Genomic DNA, 19,399 nt, shown 5'->3' on the forward strand with positions numbered 1-19,399 from the left:
GCGAAGCTCGTGCAGGGTTGTTTTGGAGACAACTTACTTACTTTGAGAATAAATTTATTTTCAGGCTTTCTATTTTTCTGCCTTGTTTGGCAGCTGACAGAGTGGCACTCTGTCCCTTAGGAAAACTAAGGAGCTGATTTGGAGTCAGCACCTCGGCTGCTCGGTGCATAATGGTCCAATGACAAATAACGCAGGTGTCACCTCTTCCCCAAGGCGCTCGCGGGGCTCTCCAGCTCCCCGAGTAATTTCTCCCAGTTGGCACTCCCACACACAATGTTACTACCAAATCAGAATGAAAGCAATAACTCTTACTGTCTCATATATTCAAATACCTCAAGTGAGAACATTTGAAAGGATGCATGCAGTACCTTAATTAATACCGCCTTAGCCATATTGCTGGCCTATCGGATAATGAAAAACAGAGACACATTTCCCTTCATCCATCTACCTTCACCGTCATCGTAACCTTGAGGAATCATGAATGCTAACTATTCCCAGGTCTTACCGACCAGACACAAGGACACAGAGCGTCTCAAATCACTCTGGGCTGGAAGGAGCCCTGCTTCGGAGGGAACAACAAATGTGGATGATAAACTGGGAACAACACGCCTCCGTCCTCTCCGACACCCGCAGACCTCCGGGGGAACACTCCGCAGACACCATTCACTACGTCCCTTTCTCCTGCTGTACGTGCCCCTTCTCCTGCCAGAAATGAAACCTGTGGTTCAGGGTCTAGCTATAAACACTGCCCCCTGAGGGCAAGGATTTGTGTCTTTCCAATAAAATGTGTATGCCTGGCTGTTCTACAGTTCGTCTCCCTTTACTGAAATGTTGGGGGTGGGAGAAAGCATCTCTGTTAAAGGTACTTTAGAGAGAGATGAACTCGGGACAACGAATAAAAGGCACTTGGCCACACAATGGCCCGCTGGACTGTTCATAGTTCAGTTTGCTCATTAAATTCCACATATGAGTGAAATCATATGAGCTCAGTTCTCTAAGTCCAAGAGTATGGTGGGTTTTTTCTTTTGTTTTAACTTCTATCACCGTAATCTACACCTTTAAATCTAAAAAGATAAGTCTGTGATCTGTTTTCAACATTCTGCCTGCCTGTCTATTGAACTTCCATCAGCCCAGATGAGGAGGCACAAGGAAAAACTCTGGCTTCCTTTTGGATCCCTACAGGAGCTTCACACGTATTAGGGATTATTTGTGCTCCCAGGCGGAATTCAAGGAAATAAAACCCTATTCAAGACAGCCATTTTTGTAGCTAGCACCACGTTTACAGGCAAACTGAACAGGGAAACACAGGAGTCTCTCAGCTGACTTGGAATGTGGTTTAGTCCCCTGTCCACCTCCGTTTTCCCACTACGGCTCTTCGGACAGACATAGAACCTTTGGGTTTTCTGTAAAGAGGTTTGGTTTTCCATCAGAAAAGTGGAAGATTAGATACCTGCACACGAGGTATATAAAGAGAAGTGACATTCCAGATTCTAAGGTGGATTCTATTGCAACTAACAAAGCACCTTTGGCATCAGCCTTAACTAACTAACTAACTAACTCAGGGCAGTTTTCAGGAAGGTAATGTGGCCAAAACACACAACTCAGTTTTGTTAACCAGATACTCATTTAAGCTTCTGGCTGCTTTTAATTGCATCAAAAACTCCAATCGGAAGATGACAAACAATATCTTGCAAACTTATTAAAAATATAATTCCATCTCAAATGGCTTTAGAAATACCACCCAATACCACCCCACCACCAGGGCTGTCGGCCTGCCCTCTATTTATGACTCTGTCTCTATTTTGCTTGGTAGTTCAGTTTGTTCATTAAATTCCACATATGAGTGAAATCATATGGTACTTCTCTTTCTCTGACTGGCTTATTTCACTTAGCATAATGTTCTCCAGGTCCATCCATGCTGCCAAAAAGGGTAAAATTTTCTTCCTTTTTACAGCAGAGTAGTATTCCATTGTGTTTTCAGATGAAAAAAACAATCTGCTGAAATTAATTCTGCACCTAAATATGAGCGCATCTTGGTAGACTGGTCATACAAAGTTTGCTAAGTTTTCATTTGATCTAAAAAAAACTGCCTTAACAATCATGATGAAATATCCAGTAATAATAAATAGCAACATCTCTGCAATTAGGGGTATTTTATATTTTTTAATTGAAAAGCTTATTAAGAGTGATTTATTTTAGGCCCTAAGGTGAATTTGTAAGTTGGGGATAGTTCATAAAATTCCATTTTGATGGAGTTCAGTAAAACTATTGCAATTTTAATATGTAACAAGCATCAATAAATAAGGAAATGTGAAATATGACTGGCTGGATTCAAAGGGGTATAGGCCAAACTGGATTGTTTTAGTACCCCAACCACTCCCTCTCACCTTCCTGCCGAACCTTTTAGTGTCACTCTGCTCCCAAATGATTACTCTTTGCCATGACATTAACTGAAAATTAGGAGAGAAAGGAGGCCTGAACCTATGCTGTGGCCATTCCCTGATTCTACACGTTATTTCGGCTAACCTGAGTGTTCCAATGTCACACAGGGGAGGACACAGCACATCAAATTCTACTGCACAAGTCTGGTTTCATAATCAAGCTCAAAGGGACAGATACATAGATTAATGTAAACAACCCAGAAAAAGCCATGTAAGTTGGCAAGGTAGGTGTAACTATTATAATCATAATCTTCAATCATTTCAAAACCAATTTTTTAGCATTTTAAGCATCATCAAGTCCATGATAAAATTATGTTTCTGACTCAACTCTCTTTAACATTAAACACTTCTGTGCAAAGAAACCAAGATGGTCCAGCTGAGCTAAGTTCGGTGCTGTCAAAAGAATGCTCAAGGCACCTTCACCATTTTTTCACTCCTCGCCCCCGTCCCATGCTTCAGAAAAGAACATCTTACAAGTTCCCAAATATTCATTTGTACTATTTGCTTAAAACGAAGTAACTCCAACTCCTCCCATTCCAGAGCCTTCTAAATTCGGTAAGATGCCTTAGTTCCTGGTCTGTTTTGACAGGTACTTTTACAATGTTAGGCCCAGTTAACAAGGAACATTTGAAAGGAATCATACATACTGACAACCAAAGTTATTTTTACAAAAGGGTGAACCCAAAAAAATTAGCACAGAGTGAAATTTAGTCATCTTATAAAAGCTACATTTAAAAATTCAGTCTTTTTTTAAAAATATATTTTATTGATTTTTTACAGAGAGGAAGAGAGAGGGATAGAGAGTTAGAAACATCGATGTGAGAGAAACATCGATCAGCTGCCTCTTGCACACCCCCTACTGGGGATGTGCCCGCAACCAAGGTACATGCCCTTGACCGGAATCGAACCTGGGACCCTTGAGTCCGCAGGCTGACGCTCTATCCACTGAGCCAAACCGGTTTCGGCAAGAGTGGTAAGTTTTAAGTAGTAGGATAGTACTTGTATCCCACTCATTAGGCAAACCTAATGGATTAATTACCTCTCCCTGGATCTCTGAAAACTGAAGAATACAGGAAGTCCCCAAAAGAAAAGAAGAAAACCAACGTGAGTCTCTGAGATTTCCCATAACAATTTCATCAATCATCTTTCCTTTAGGGTTTTGTGCGCAAATTGTTATGGATAAACTAAGTGGAGACCCTCTCAAACCAATACATACCAATACAAGAGAACAAAAACTTCTAGCAACTTAAAAGGTATAGAATAAAATTTTTACATTTTAATGTATTTAATTTGTAAAAAGGTAATTTGTTCACATGCTCCAAAACCAAATAATATAAAAAGGCATTCATACAATTCAAAGTGAGAAGCTGCCTCCCTCCCTCCCCGTGCCTGCTCAGTTCCCCACATATTTCCACCCTCTCCCAGGCAGACAAGAAATGGTATTAGTTTCTCATATATCCTCATACTACTTCTTACGTATGTATAAGCAAATCTATAAATTGCCACACACTTCCCTCTTGTCCCCTCCTTCAATAATACAATGGCAGCCTACTATACATCCAGCACTTCATTTTAATTACTTAGTATATCCTGGTGATATACTAAGTTTAAAGACTAAATTTCCATATTAGTACCTGGAGGGGTTCCTTATTGTTTTTACAGCTGCACAACATACCACTTATTTATTGCACATGTATGTGCACACCCAGATGCACATAAAATGTATGTAATCAGATTAAACCAACGGACATTTAGTTTGTTTCTAATCTGCCATTAAAGACAATGCCACAATGGACTCCCTTGTCCTCAGGTCATTTATATGTATATAAGCACTGTTGCAGTATAAAGGGAGTTAATAGGATTTAGATCATTTGTATGTTAATTAGTTTAAACACTACTCAATCCTGAGGAACTGTATTATGGGTAGCATTAATAACAAACTTTGAATTCCAGGCAATGCCATATTTGAAGATGTTTTTCCATTGTTTCATTTAAAAGGCCACAGGGTGAACTCTGTTCCTTGCTACTAATGCTGGGGCAGTAGGGAGGGGGTTAAGGGGGTTCTTTTCTTACTAGTAAGAAAATATAATTTTAAAAATATTTATTTTCCCTAAAAATCTGTTAATATGCTCTGCTTTGGATGATAAAACTACGGAGGGGCCCTCGTCTGAAAATGGGGGTGGGGGGGTGGGGGGTACACCCTGTACTCCCTACTGAAGTGAGCCTGAAATCAAAACCCTGTTGCTCAGTGTTCTTTCCACTTTGTTTTCGAGCATCACAGTTATAATCATCTATCACATGAATTTCCTTATTCCTGAAACAGGTCCCTTCATAAACATCTGTCTTAGAACACTTTTCCTCTACCTTTCCCCTAGTGAAAAGCAAAGGTCTCTAATTTTGATATGCAAACTGTAGAGAGCGCCTGGGAAGGCACATGGGCATTTCTTTAATTATTGTCAGCTGAATCCAGTGGCCATTGGCAAAGCCACGTCCTGGAAACACTCTTTGCCAAAAGGCAAGAGTGTTGTCAGCTTGATCTTCAGCCCAGGTGCCAGGGGGTGGGTTTTGTTATTTAAATCCAGCCAAGCACCAGGAATGAATACGACTCTGACCCACCCAAGAATGCACATAATCTCCTTTGTCTTGACTTTTAGTAAAACTTCCTGATTTTTGCTGTATAAAATAAACACGCTGTATTGGCTCAGGGTCACTGTTCCTGTCCCTGTCCATGTCAGAGGACAGTGGTCCCCTTGGCCCCAACTTTTTCCTTCTATCTCTATGTCTGTCTCTTTCTTTCATTTTCTCAATCCCCAGCCGCCCCTCCTCAGGAACCGGATCGCTCTCAAGTCATGCTGGACTCAGAAAAGAGAGAAATATTTACAGCGAACATCCTTTTACTAGTAACCTGCAGATATGGAAACAAGCACAAGACAGTGACAGAAGTTGATTGAAGCCCAGTTACACCTGGTACCCTTTGAGGGCTCGTTCCATGGCTGTACTGGGAACAAAGTTAGCAATGGCAAGCTGGCCCCTCCGCTCTCCCTGACAATACCTCTAATGTTTGTCAGAGGGTGGGACTGCCATGGCTGAGGAAGATTGCAAACTGGGGAGAAAGGGTATTTAACTTTTTTGAAGTGTATGCCTACTGAAAATATATATTGCAATAGAGTGGAGGTATCCATATCCTTGTTGCTGGGACAGCACACTGACATGGGGAAAATCTGAGAGGATGGAAATCAGGCTTTCTGCAATTTTGATAAGTTACCCAGACACCCCAAGAAATCAAGATGACTCAAACAAGGAAAGTCCTGGAAGAGTAACCGAAGTGTGTAAGATTATAATTACTCATTTAAATGACACGTCCAGCTAACTTCTACCCAGCCCTTCATAGAAACTGCCCTGGGAAAGGTCTCCAATACACTCTTAGTTGTCACATCCAAAATAGTCTTTCAGTCCTCTAAAGAATCTGGAACCCTTTCTCGCCCAGTTTCCAAGCCACTCTCCCTCCCGGGCCTTCCTCCCTCTCTGAGGACTCCTCTTCTCGCTCTGGCCAGCTCCTGCTCCTGTACTTGCCCTCTGAGCTTAGCCTTGGTGATAAATCCCTCCCACTAGTTCAACCCCTAAGGATTAAGATATCAACACAGAGCATGTTATCCACATTTGAGAGTGCTAACATCTAACCAGGGTCCTCAAAAATATCAGTCACTGTAATATGTGACATCTAGTTATGACATCTTCAAGAGATCCCTTTAAGTTAATAACAATGATATATCTATGCTTAAAACTCTGTTCAATCAGGGAAAGCTATATTAACAAGTAAATAAATTCCAGCTAACAAAATTTCTGTTCCCTCATTTTTCTTTCTTCTAACAAATAATACTAACTTTTAGGTATCATCTTCATATTTCTTATACATTTTCAATCATTATATCAATATTTTACTATTAAAAATCTGATTTGAATTTCCTTTTCTGACACAAACAAGAAGAGTATTTTAAACAGACATATGAACTTAACCCTTTGCACTCGCTTGCTTTTTTCTCGAGCTGCTACCGATGCTAACGATGTGGAGTCACACTCGACATCCGAGTGCAAAAGGTTAATAACCCATTTGTTTTTGAACCTCCCCCCCAAAAAATTAGAGTAACAGAAGGCCTATTAAATCATATTCTATCAGATAAAAAGAAGTGAACTCTAAACACATTCCAATAAATTCCACATGCATAGAAGAGTAGGAGAGATTTGGGCCTGCAAAACTAGTGTGTGGTCAGAGAGGAGAGCTGAAGGGGAAACAGGTCTGAGACCGACAGAAAATAGTTATAAACACGTACCTTGTTGCTGCCTAGACTGTAAGAAGGAATGAGATCTTGTCGGCTGCCAGACAACTGAAGAAGAAATAAGGAGGGAGATTAGTCCTTTATGTGTAAAAGTACATCTACTGCCCTGGAAATACAAGATTTTGAAAACTGAGTCAACAGAATGTTCCAACTGGGTATTAGCAGACAGGCTGCCAAGGCCACAGCTGCAAACGTAGACTAGAGGCCTTTGGGACTGGAAGGCACATTTTTTTAATCGAATTGGTTAGCCACAATTTTAAGAAGGGAGGTTTATATAAGATCAGATATCCAGTTTATGCTGAGGAAACAACCAACTGGGCCTCAATAAGAAACACTTCATTCGTTTATCCCTTTCCATTTAGAAGATACCAGGTTACTGGTTATCTTATGTATCCTGATCTTATGACTCCTTTTTCTGGGTATTCACAGCAAATGTATACACACAAGCTATTTCAAATCATAGGATTCTAAATAATAAGTCTCAGCATGTATCAGTACATTTAAACATATCATTTTCTGAAGGAACGAGAGGTATGAATGCTGAATTAAAGTGATACTTCTTAACCTCTGAGAATGCTCCCAACCGTTCGGTCTGAGAGCACGAGTGATGTCTTTCAGTCACTCGGGGGCCCCCATCACTATTGTCTCTCAAAGGCTAAGGCTGAGGGTCAGCTGCTCTTTGTCCCAATGCTTGTACTGTGGCTTTTCTTGGTGGAAAGTCCAGACAAAGGTACAATGTTTCCTATATCCATATCTTTTTCAAAAGTAAGAAAAGGAGAGGTAAATCAGGGCCACAGGCATATTTCTTCGTGAAGAATTATCTGCATGTATAATATGCACATAAATTATACATTCATGTCTTAAAAAGAAAAACAACAAACTTAAGACACTGTTATGAAATAAACTTATTTTACTCATTTATACTAACCTGGATGGCCTGTAAGCAATTGAGTTTGTAAACCTAACCCAGACTTCTCATCAATTTAAAAATAATTTAGTCCAGAAAATTCAAATGGCTTGCCCTAGGCACTTGGTCACAGAACACCCAGTCACTGTGACAGGCACTGGTGCTAAAGAAACGAGAAACATCAGAGAGGTACTTAAATGGTACTTTCCCTGACATCAGGAAGGGCAGGGACAGAGCCATGCACAGATTCTCCGGGGAAGAGAAGAGGCCCTTCAACCCGTTCAGACAAGGAAATGGTATCTGAGGTGAGATTTAAAGGATGGGGAAGAGCTATTCAAGGAAAGAGAAGAGAAAGGAGACACAAGCAGGACATAGAATGGGACGCCATGTACTCACTCTGTTCACATTGGGAGAGCTGATACTCCTCCTACTCAGCTTCCCTTTGCCGGTCAACTGCTCCTTCACCGCAACTTCCTGCCAGTCAGAACCAGAGGAAAACTATGTATCAGAGACACACTCCGAAGCAATACCACTGAAAGCAAGCCTTGAGTGACCACCTACACATACATTCCTAGTTCTGTACATAATGGCTGTAACTCCACATGACTAGTGATCCCATTACAACTACTGTGTTAGCTACAGAGCTGACAGGCTACCTGGATGCTTCTCTCCTCTATACTGACGGCCCCACGGAAGCTGGCAAAGTCAGTCCCAGGAGAAAGGTCATGAAAATCAGATCATTCACTTTTATTTTTCATTAGTATGTTTTGTTGCAGAAAGTCTCAAATTGCTAGGTAGCATGAGGTTTAGGGTTTCCCTGAGGGTTAGGTTTACTGCTGGCATTTCTCTTCTCCCGTCTGGAGACCGTTCTATGGCTGCGGGAGGCGTGTCCAGCTAAGCAAAGGACCCACTGTGCCTCACTACTGCATATTTCTTCAGCAACATTAGTGCCCAGCGTGAAGGAATTTTTTCAATGATTCTTTAGCCAGCAAAAGTTAAATACTTTCTCCCATTACTTCAAGGCAACTAGATGCCACACAGTGCCTTGGAAACAATAACTTTCCAAATGTAACTCTTGTATCTTCACAGACTACACCGGCAAGGCTAAATTAATACGTTCCCCTTAAGTAGATGCTTCAAAGTTTACACGTAACAGTACTGTGATGCCGAAAGTCAAACACAGAATCGGGCTGGGTCAGCCCCACTGCGCCCAGCGCCGCGGGCTGACCTGTCGAATGCGATCCAGAGTGAGCAAGTTCTCCACGTCCAGCACGCTTCGAAGGTATTTTTCAATGTAAGCCTCGGAGTCAGCAGAAGCCGTGTTTTCCACATTAGCTGCCATTCTCGCTAATGTTTCTCGTTCCTCTACGCCCTGGGCATCCTGGAGAATGGAAAGTTGCATATTAAAATTAAGTACATTGCAGAAGAGAACAGTGTTAAAAGCGTCTTGATCTATACAGACACACATGTACATAGAGAGTACTGAGCTAACAAATGGGATATAGGCCCAGGTTCCATTGTAAAGTCAGCTTCTGGAACTCAGAATGCGTTTTCCCACAGAAATCACGGTATAAACGGTGGTTAGGTTGCTTTGAAAGGCTAGTTAAACACAATATAGCTGAAATAGTGCATTCTCAACAAAACTGTTCTCTATTTGATTTCCACTGTAAACAAAAGCATTACTGGTGGGCTAGTTGGAAATATAACAAGCACTATATTTTAGGAACGCATCTTGAGAGTCAGGAGAGAAGAATGAGGAGCTGGGGAACAGCTAGATAAGGGTGGGATCCAAACAACCCTAGTAAGAGGCAGACATGGGGATGGAGAATAAGAGTGGAAAGAAGGGTGGGTTTCAACACTTTCACTAAGCAGCCTACCACAGACTATTCAAGGTGCACCGGCTTCTACAACTGGTCTCGATCCTCAACTCTGGAGCGGCAAAGCCAACCAAGAAGAGAAGTATCCAGGAAGAAAATTCTCACTGTGCTTTCCATTTCCAGCACAGCCCAACCCTGCTCCTCTGTCTGACATGGATGGGCCATGCATATAAATGGGATATACATAAGTCAGGGAGAGATTTTATTAATGTATTTATTTCCAGCAAACTTAGTTCATAACAAATTATTCTGCTCAGGGAAAATCAGATACTTTACTTACTTGTGAATTTGTCAAAAACTACAAAATATATATCCATATGCCACTGCATCTTAAGATGCCATCAACTTTAAGGAAAAAAACCATCATTTTATATACCTCTAACGAGAAAAAATGTCTGCCTACTAATTTTAAGACATCATTAATTATAAGACACATTCTAACTTCCAAAAATATTTTTTAAAATTTAGATGAGCGTTAGAGCCCAGCTGGAGGGGCTTGATTGATTAAGCATCATCCTGTGCATCAAAGGTCGCTGGTTTGATTCCTGATCAGAGCACATGCCTGGGTTCCAGGTTTGATCCTTGGTCAGGGGGCATGTGGAAGGCAACCAATTGATTGAAGTTTCTCTCTCACATTGATGTTTCTCTCTCTCTCTCTCCTTTTCTCTCTCACCTTTTCTCCCTATAAGCATGCCCTCAGGTGAGGATTAAAAAATATAACAATACACAATAATAATAAATGAGTATTAGGATGGATAAAAAAAGGAAGAATTTGGAAGATGGCTAAATTTTTGATTCCTATAGTAATGCATGTGAGCCTTTTAATAACTCTGAAAAGAAATCATCTTCATTTCATAGATGAGGAAAGAGGAAGGCCACATAATTAGCAAAAGAGGCAAGGCTAGAGTAATATTTGTTTTTCCACTCAACACAGAACACTTTTCAGTGTCTGAAGGGTACAGACATTATCCTGATTTTCTAAGAAAGGGGAAACTGGAGTTTGAAGAAACGCATATGTCTCCATGTTACCCACACACCTATCAAACATAAAACATTTCCTTTACCTCAGGAAGTTCATTTATGGGCTTCACAATCAACCCCAACCTTCCTCAAGGCAAGATAATTTCTCTGACCATACATGTTAAGCATTTCACCTTTTTTGGAACTTCAAATAAATGAAATCATACTCTTTTGTGTCTAGCTTCTTTGACTCAGCATAATTTTGAGATTCATTCATATAGTCCATTTCTTTGTATAGCTGAGCAAGATTCCACAGTATGGAGATACTACAATTTATTTATCCATTTATCTGATGATGGATGTTTGAGTTGTTTCCGGTTCCAGGTTATTTTGAGAAGTTGCTATGAATATTCCTGTGCAAGTCTTTATGGACATATGCTTCCATTTCTCTTGGGTAAGAACTTAGAAATGGAATTACTGAGTCATGGGGTAGGTGTCTATTTTCTAAAGTGGAGTATCATTTTATACTCCCACCAGCAATGAAAGCATTCACGTTGCTAAAAACAAAACAAAACCAAAAAAAAAAATAAAAATGTGAAGATGTTTCTTGTTGCCCTCTGGCCTATGACCACTTCTTGCCACCAAGCCCTCACAGCTTCTGTAATATGGAACACAAAAGGACTTTCTGGGGCTTTTTCATGATGAGACCTAGCTTCTTAAGGGATCTTTTTGTTGTTGTTGCTAATCCTCACCAGAGGATACTTTTCCCATTGCTTTTCAGAGTGGAAAAAGGGAGGGAAGGAGATGGAGAGAGAGAAACATCGATGTGAGAGAGACACATCAATTGGTTGCCTCCCACAGGCACCCTACCTGAGGTGGAGAGTGAACCTGAAACCCAGGTACGTGACCTTGACCGGAAATAAAACCCACTGAGCCACAATGGCCAGGGCTTAAGGGATCTTTTTGTTTTTAAATAAAAAAATAAACTAAGTATAGTCCTTTCACTGTAGGCTTTAAGATCCACTTTCCCTTTTACTTTATCATCAGAATTTGGCAATATAAAAATTACGCTTGCCAACTAATGTGTTTAGCTAATTATTAGCAGGTAGCCCAAACACAAGAGGTTATGTTTCTATTTCAGCTGATTCCCCCACATTTCTTCCCTCTGAAAACCATACCACCTGAAGAATCAAAACACTTTTAAAGAAGATAAGAAAACTACAAAAAGGAGGGGAGAAGTGATGGGGACAGAAAGATGAAGAGAGGAAGGAAAAGTGGAGATGGTTCATTATAGCTATCACTGTTTCTTAACTACACTCAAACCACTTATAGAGTTAAGATCTGAAACAACCAGGAAAACATACAAAACATTCAGATGCAGAGAATAAACAGCAAGTCTCTAGTTAAACATATAAGTATGCAAAGAGTAAGCTATTATGGACCCAAGATTTTGCAGGTAGTCTAACTCTGAAAACAGACTTAACATTTGTTCAGCAGGCTCCAAATTAAATAGTTTAACAGTTAATATTTACTATGAAAGTCTAACACTTTGAAGATCCAGGAAAAACAAGTTACTATTTGACATTATTTGAAAGAAAAAGAGTTTTGCAATACAAGAAATCTCTTCCAAAAACTGCTCTCTGTATTAAAATATATATTGTTCCATCTATTGTTCAGATACTCAACAGGATCAATGAACACACACTAAACCCTCAAATAAAGAGAATGGGGCTGACGTGGATGGCATGTGAGGAGAGAAGGCGCGCCCTGAGGGCTCACGCTCTATGCTCCACTCCTGAAAAAGGAGTCTCACCTCCTCACTCACTCCTGCTTTCAGACACTGAGTGTAGAGAGGGACTGCTCCTCTTTCTCTCTGTCATCAAATCCTTTTTGTAGGCCCCTCATTTCTCCTGCTCATGTACAGAAGGCCTCCAATACCAGCGGTGCAGTGCCCAGTTAATAAGTCTCTCAATCAGGGATTAAACACTAGGAAGCATAAACTGCATCCTCCAATAACCTTCTGTCAGGGACATTTTAAGTTTGATTTAAGTCCTGTGAATATCTCACTTAGTTCATAAAGAGAAATAATAATAAAATAACAATAGTAACTATAATAATAACAGCAATTATAATTTATAGTTTAGCGTGTGCACAACAATTTGTATATACTGTCTCATTTAATTCTTAAAACAACCCTCTTTGGAAGGTATTGCTAACCTTTTCTGATAAATGAAAATATTTAGACTCAGGGAAACCTATGAGAGTTCACTTCACTAATAGGTTAAAGAAATAAGATTTCTGTTTGGCTCCAAAATGAAACCCTAAATCTCTGCTATGTTATGTTGGCTCCCTTTGAGAGTTACAATATTACCCTATTTCTTTTTAAAAGTTTATTATTTATTAAAGTACTAGAGGCCCGGTGCACGGATTTGGGCATGGGTGGAGTCCTCGGCCTGGCTGGTGATCGGGGCTGATTGGGGTTGGCTAGGGGGAGGTTGGCTGGCTGCTGGAGGTTGGCTGTGGGAATGCACTGACCACCTGGCTGGCCGGGGGGTAGGGGACCGCGGGAGGTTGGCCAGCCATGGGAGGTTGTCTGTAGGAGCACACTAACCACCAGGGGGCAGCTCCTGCGTTGAGCATCTGCCCCTGGTGGTCAGTGCACGTCATAGCGACCGATCAACTGGTCATTCAGTCGATGGGTTGTAATGGTCGCTTAGGCTTTTATATACATAGATATAGACTATAGGCCCAGTGCACGAAATTCGTGCACAGGTAGGATCCCTAGTGGCTGCCAGCCGGGGCCTCCCTTCCCCCCGGCCACCTGCTGCCACCGCTGCCGCCCCCGCCCCCTGATCGAACTCCCGGTCGAACTCTCAATTGAGGGGACAATTTGCATATTAGGTTTTTATTATATAGGAAGGAGAGTTGACATATAACATTAAATTAGCTTTGGGTGTTCAACACAGTGATTTGACATTTATATGCCTTACAATGTGGTCACCACAATAAGTCTAGTAACAATCTACCATCATATAAAGTTACTATGATATTACTGACTATTTTCTCTGCTATACATTATATCTCTGTGATTTTGTTTTATAACTGGAAGTTTGTACCTCATATTCCTCTTTATCTTTTATCAGTGAAAAGGTGTCGACTTGCTTTTCTTTTTTTTAAATATATTTTTATTGATTTCAGAGAGGAGGGGAGAGGGAGAGACAGAAACATCAATGATGAGAGAGAATCATTGACTGGCTGTCTCCTGTATGCCCCCCACTGGGGATCAAGCCTATAACCCAGGCATGTGCCCTGACTGGGAATTGAACCGTGACCTCCTGGTTCATAGGTTGATGCTCAACCACTGAGCCATGTGGGCTGGGCTCGATTTGCTTTTCAAAGCAATGTTCTTCTTTAACAAAATACTAAAGCAGAACCTTTGGAGATACAAGTACATTTTACTGAGTCAAGTTTAGGAAATTCCTCTAAAAACCTATAGCATGTCCCTGAATATACATTTCTATTTAGTACATGTTCCTTAGATAGGTGGCTTTTCAGGGAGTTATCTCTTTTTACATGTTTATTTTTAGTAAATTCAAATTTCATATGATCATTCACCTCTGGGATATTGGAGACAATCTCAAAAGTCACTCCGCAGCCAGGAATAGAACTTCGATGAGACATCTTTTTTAGGAGACTCTGAGCAAAACCCTAGAAAAACAAAATAGAAGATACAGTTTCCCACCTCAAAAACTGAATTTATATTATCAGAGAAACAGCGTAAATGATACTGCATTCACTCCAACCAAAAAGAAACAGAACATATTTCCAATCTATGCAAGTTGAAATCCAAATCACCAAACACAGGTTCCTCAACTTTGTCTTGGTGCACACAACCCATTTTAGATATCTGTGTCTACATGTGTGCAATGGGTGACAGGTCCTATACCCAACACATTGAAAGCACAGACCCTAACCTCTGGAAACTGACACTAGGCATCCGGTTCAACTCTGCTTAAAGGCTACAGAAATAAGGCTGTTAACTTCTACACAATAAAATGACCTTCTAACTAAGATGTAAGCAAGGACTGGTGACTCTTACACTTTTTTTATTCCAGTACGATGGACATCTTGTACCATGAATATTGACAAGTTCAGGCATTAAATTCTTGACCAAAGCAGGATCGTTATGAAGGATGATTTAAGAGTGCATGGTCATTGTTTATGCTGACTGTGCTCTTTGCAGTTAAGAATTGAACTGTTGAATTAATGCATAGATGACTCATTTAAAGATGCTGCTAAGACTGAACATCCTGTAGAGGTTGAAGAGAGCAAGGATGAGGGCAGAATATAATTGGTGAATAAAGATAAGAAGAAGAGAGAATATTAAACTAACAGAGAACCTTTTTTCCTCATGCAAAAGAGAAGCAGGAAATATGTGAAAACCCCCAAAAGAAAACAGAAAAATCAAACTGCTTGGTCTTAGGAATACATATTTTCACAAACCTACTGAGTAATTTCTTTCCTATTTAGTAATCTTTAGATAATTTTTAAAAGAGATGTTAATCTTTTAGAATGCAAAGAGACCATTACTTCATCCCTTCACTCTCTTGACTACAGCCCGCAAAGCTGAGCCACTACCAGTCCCACTGGCCAGAGAGGAGCTACAGCTATTTTCTAATGGGTGTGTGTGGCCAGGTGGGGAGGGAGGGAGCGTGTGGGTGCTGCTGTTATCTCCCATTCTTGTTTTCTATGTCTATGGAATTACTGAAGCTGACTTGCATGTATTAGGCTCCTAAAGAAAAGTCCCTGTTCTTTCTATACAGATGTCGTTTTTACAAATAAAATACCTGAAATTGGGACAATAACTGCTGTGCCCTAAAATACTATCATTTCATTCAGTATCAACTGGATACTATCAAATCATTTCAACCAGGGGGGAAATGTGGCAAGTCCTTGTCCCTACAACAAAAAATAAAAACAAACAAACAAAAAATGTAGAAAAAACTTGGTGACACCACGATGCACCCTTTCTGTTAAAAATTCTGTGGGGCCAGTACCCAGTCAGTCTCGGTTGTACCAGGTTAGTCTCAGTGCTTGGCAACCAGAATCTCTCGTTCTGAAATGGCAAATAACTCTTCAAAATGTTCCCCAGCGTGTCGATTTTAATCCATCAAGCCTTCCGAGAAAAGGGAGACGAAGAGAAGAGTGAATGGGAGACACACCATATGCATCTCTGGCTAACCCGACGACCTGGGCTTTATTGATGTTGGGATTGCCCAGCTAAAGAGCTGCAATTTTAACAGCGTTACCACCAGTCTTCTTTTCGAAGATTGATATCAGTGTGACATTTAGAACTAAAGATTAATTTTTAGGGGTGGCGATTACATCTAGGACTCTGTCAACCATGACTGTGCTCTTTTAAATGAAAAGATTTATTTTCGTCTGTTCTGGTTTTGGTCAGTGTATTGGGAAGACCTCCAAAGAGTGAGCATAGGCAGTTAAAAAGAATCCCTAGAATCAACCTCCCAAATCCTGTATTTGCAAAACCAGTAACAGAAAGAGTTTATATCCACCTAGAAATGTTCTACTAAATGTGTGCTCCATGTGGCACAAGGTCCTTCGTAATCTAGCTGCAACCATGCTGGCCACAGCCTTGGGCTTTGCAGCGCACCTGCTTCTCCAGGTCCCCAAGCCTGCCACGCCCTGGCCATCCTCACCACCCCTGCACGTATTCCCCTGCCCTCCACGGAACAGCCAACAACTCCTTCCTTGTCTGCAAAAAAGCAGCTCACATGTAACCTGCTCTCTGAAGTCTCCCCTGACGTCCTCAGCCTGAACTCTCCCTTCTGCACCTGCCCTCTCCCAGCACGTGGTGAGCACCCGCATCAGGGCACTGTCACAGGAGAGCAGAGTCACCTGTTTAAACATGGACACATGCCAATGGACAATGGCTCTTTATGGACTGAGACTATTACTTATTCATCTTTTACCCCAAAGCCTAATAAGAGTCCACGTCCCAAATTTATGAATCAGCCAATTCAGAGAGATGACTGAAAGGAAAGAAAGGTATGGAAAGCAAAGGGTAAGAAGCACAAAGGCTTACTGCAGTGAACCTTCTCATCTTGGAGGACCCAGATGAAAAGTCAAAAACAAAAACGGCAAACTTCACCTTGACAAGGCTCTGTACCACCCAATAAATGGCTGTAAGTTGTGCCTACACAATAATAAAGATCCAATGTACTGATTTACTGCTGGCTCAGAGGAAGTCGGGGTGACATGCTCTGGAACGGAAGCAAGCCCAGCTACAGGCCAAGAACAGCCCCTTGAAAAGAAGCGTGCAATGCTGCACAGAGCCTGTGGGATGGGAGGCCAGAGGGGTCGCTCCATGGCCCTGCCCTGCTCCCAGTCATTTCTTCCACTAGGATGAGCGACTCACCTGCCGGCCATGCACATTGACACAGATTCGCTTCCGCAACACTAGCTGCATGTCGGCTGGATGGCTGAGCCCGACCGTCACCCGCACAATCAGAAACACTCGCTCATCCGCCGGGGTGCCTTTGCTGAGCTGAGGACAGCTGTGCACTGCGGAGTCCCACGAAGCTTCCGCTTTCACCTGCAGAGAAGACAGAAAGAACATGTTTTCCAACCTTCTCCTAAGAACAAGAACCTCACAAAGAGACACTTTGGCCTGGGCTGAGGTGGAACACGCCAGTCATGAGGGAGTCTACTAAGAGCCCTGACCTGAAGACTGTGGAGTATGAGGGTGTGGCCCTGATCACCCTCGGCTGGGAATACAGAGCAGAATGTTCTCTGCTGGCTGGATTTGAAATTTTTTTTTGAAGAATGCTCACCTGCCAGCCATGAACATAAAAATATTTTTTGCAAATTCAGTTCAATGAACTCCTGCATATCTTTTATCTAGATTCATCAACTGTTAACACTGGCCACTTTTCCTTTCCCTCTTCCTCACAACACATACACACACTGTGTTATTAATTTTTGCTGAATTGCTTTAGAGTAAGTTATAGACATATAACTCTACATCCCTAAATACTTTAGCAATTATCGTCTAAGAAAAAGGGCATCCAATGACTTCCTGAATATTATCATATTCAGGAAATTTCACATCGATGCAATACTATGACAAAAGAGTCCATACTCAAATTTTCCCATTGCTCCAATCCAGGATCACAAACTACATTTAGCTGTCACGGTCCCTTTATTCTACTTTAATCTGAAATGGTTCCCCAGCCTTTCTTTATCACGCGTGACACTGACCTACGACAGAAGGGCCCGGCGTCTGTTACAGAGTGTGCCACAGCTGGGTTGCCTGACTGCTTCCCCCTGTCAGACCCAGGTTGTGCATCTTAGGCATACCCCTAAGGAGCCATGTGTCCTTCAAAGCATCATATCAACTTCCTTTCCTTAAAATATTTTATAATTTTCCCAATATACTCCAAAGTTTTAAATGAACCCCCACTGTATACCCATCACTCGAATTCAAACATTATTAGGATTTTACCACACTGGATTCATTGATTCTACCCCTACCCTCCCCTTTTTTAGAAAGTATTAACTGAAGAATTTCAAAGCAAATCCCAGGTATGGTATCATTTTACCTTTTCACTTCAGCAGCATTTCCCTAGAGAGTGGGCCCTGCAGACCTGAACAATGAATACTAACACACAGCCTTCACCAGGAGAGGAAGTAAGTGGTATGTGGACTAATCTGATGATCCACTCCTTCTGGAAGTGGTTCCATTCTTTCTGGAAGCCATAATGAAAAGTTTCCATTTAACATTTCTTGAGAAATGTTAGCACTGAAATAACAACCTTGCTGGCTGTTTCAAAAGGCTCAGGGAAAGGTTAAGGAAACTACTTCTCATCCAGTCCTCCTGAGTTATGTTTTACTTACCTCTCTATCATGGTGTTTGACAATCTGCAGTTCAAAGAACTCATCCTCCTCTTCCCCAGTGAGGGTAGCATCCCATCCACCAGGTTCTGGGTCATCAAGGTTATCCTGAGAGCTGAAATCATCCGCTAAAAGCAAGGAAGTTCCATTACGTACAAAGATCATTTTAAAGGATAACCCCTACCAGTTAAACTTCAATGTGCTTGGTATTAAAATTCTTCTGCCTCAAATTTCATTTCCTTTGGCTCTAAAATCTTACATGACAAGGATGATGACCATTAACAGTTCAAGATCTTAGAGATGAAAAGTGCCTCAAGAAATTATCTTACCCAATCTCCTACCTTTATGCCTTATTTTACATGAAAGGCAACTGAAGCCAAAATACCCAAGAGGTTACTCAAGGTCAGTCCATAAATGTTAATGATAAGATTATAACCCAAATTCCCTGAGAGTGCACTGAAAAAAGGAGAAGCAAGAATGATTCTGATTATCTGACAGTTGAGTTCATTAAAAGAATCAATTGGCTACAGGAACTAGAAACTGGAGGGGTTTCTAGTTCCTGTAGCCAATTATACAATACTAGAGGCCCGGTGCATGGATTCTTGCTCTGGTGGTGACCCTCGGAGTAGCCTGCAGGGATGGGGCTGAAACAAGCAGTCTGCCGCTCCTGCCGCTCCTGCTCATCCTGGCCCTGTTGCGCCTGCAGCTGCCACCGCTCACAGCTCAGTAGGCTCGCTGCTGCTCCGCTGTGGTCTCGGGGCTGCGGTGGCCAGCCGTGAGCCCTGTGTCTGGCGTCTGTTGATCAGCTGAGTGGTGCTCCCGCTGTGGGAGCACACTGACCACCAGGGGGTAGCTCCTGCATTGAGCATCTGCCCCCTGGTGGTCAGTGCATGTCATAGCGACCGGTCTACCGGTTGTTTGGTCGCTTAGGCTTTTATATATATACTAGCGTTTCCGTTGCAGGAA

General features: G+C 41.6%; 1 protein-coding gene across 2 annotated transcripts in view; it reads right to left on the bottom strand.

Moving 5' to 3' along the window:
- KIF13B (kinesin family member 13B) overlaps positions 1-19,399 on the bottom strand; it is a 205,586-nt gene that overhangs the window by 31,905 nt on the left and 154,282 nt on the right. For both annotated transcript variants that reach the window (XM_079772493.1, XM_079772492.1), the window contains exons 30-35: positions 18,437-18,561; positions 16,959-17,135; positions 14,138-14,230; positions 8,914-9,066; positions 8,082-8,159; positions 6,773-6,826 (exon numbers count right to left, since the gene is read on the bottom strand). In XM_079772493.1, the coding sequence (XP_079628619.1) occupies positions 6,773-6,826; positions 8,082-8,159; positions 8,914-9,066; positions 14,138-14,230; positions 16,959-17,135; positions 18,437-18,561 (680 nt within the window). The remainder of the gene's footprint in view (positions 1-6,772; positions 6,827-8,081; positions 8,160-8,913; positions 9,067-14,137; positions 14,231-16,958; positions 17,136-18,436; positions 18,562-19,399) is intronic.

Source organism: Cnephaeus nilssonii, assembly GCF_951640355.1.
Source record: "Cnephaeus nilssonii genome assembly, chromosome: 5".
Classification (NCBI taxonomy): domain Eukaryota; kingdom Metazoa; phylum Chordata; class Mammalia; order Chiroptera; family Vespertilionidae; genus Cnephaeus; species Cnephaeus nilssonii.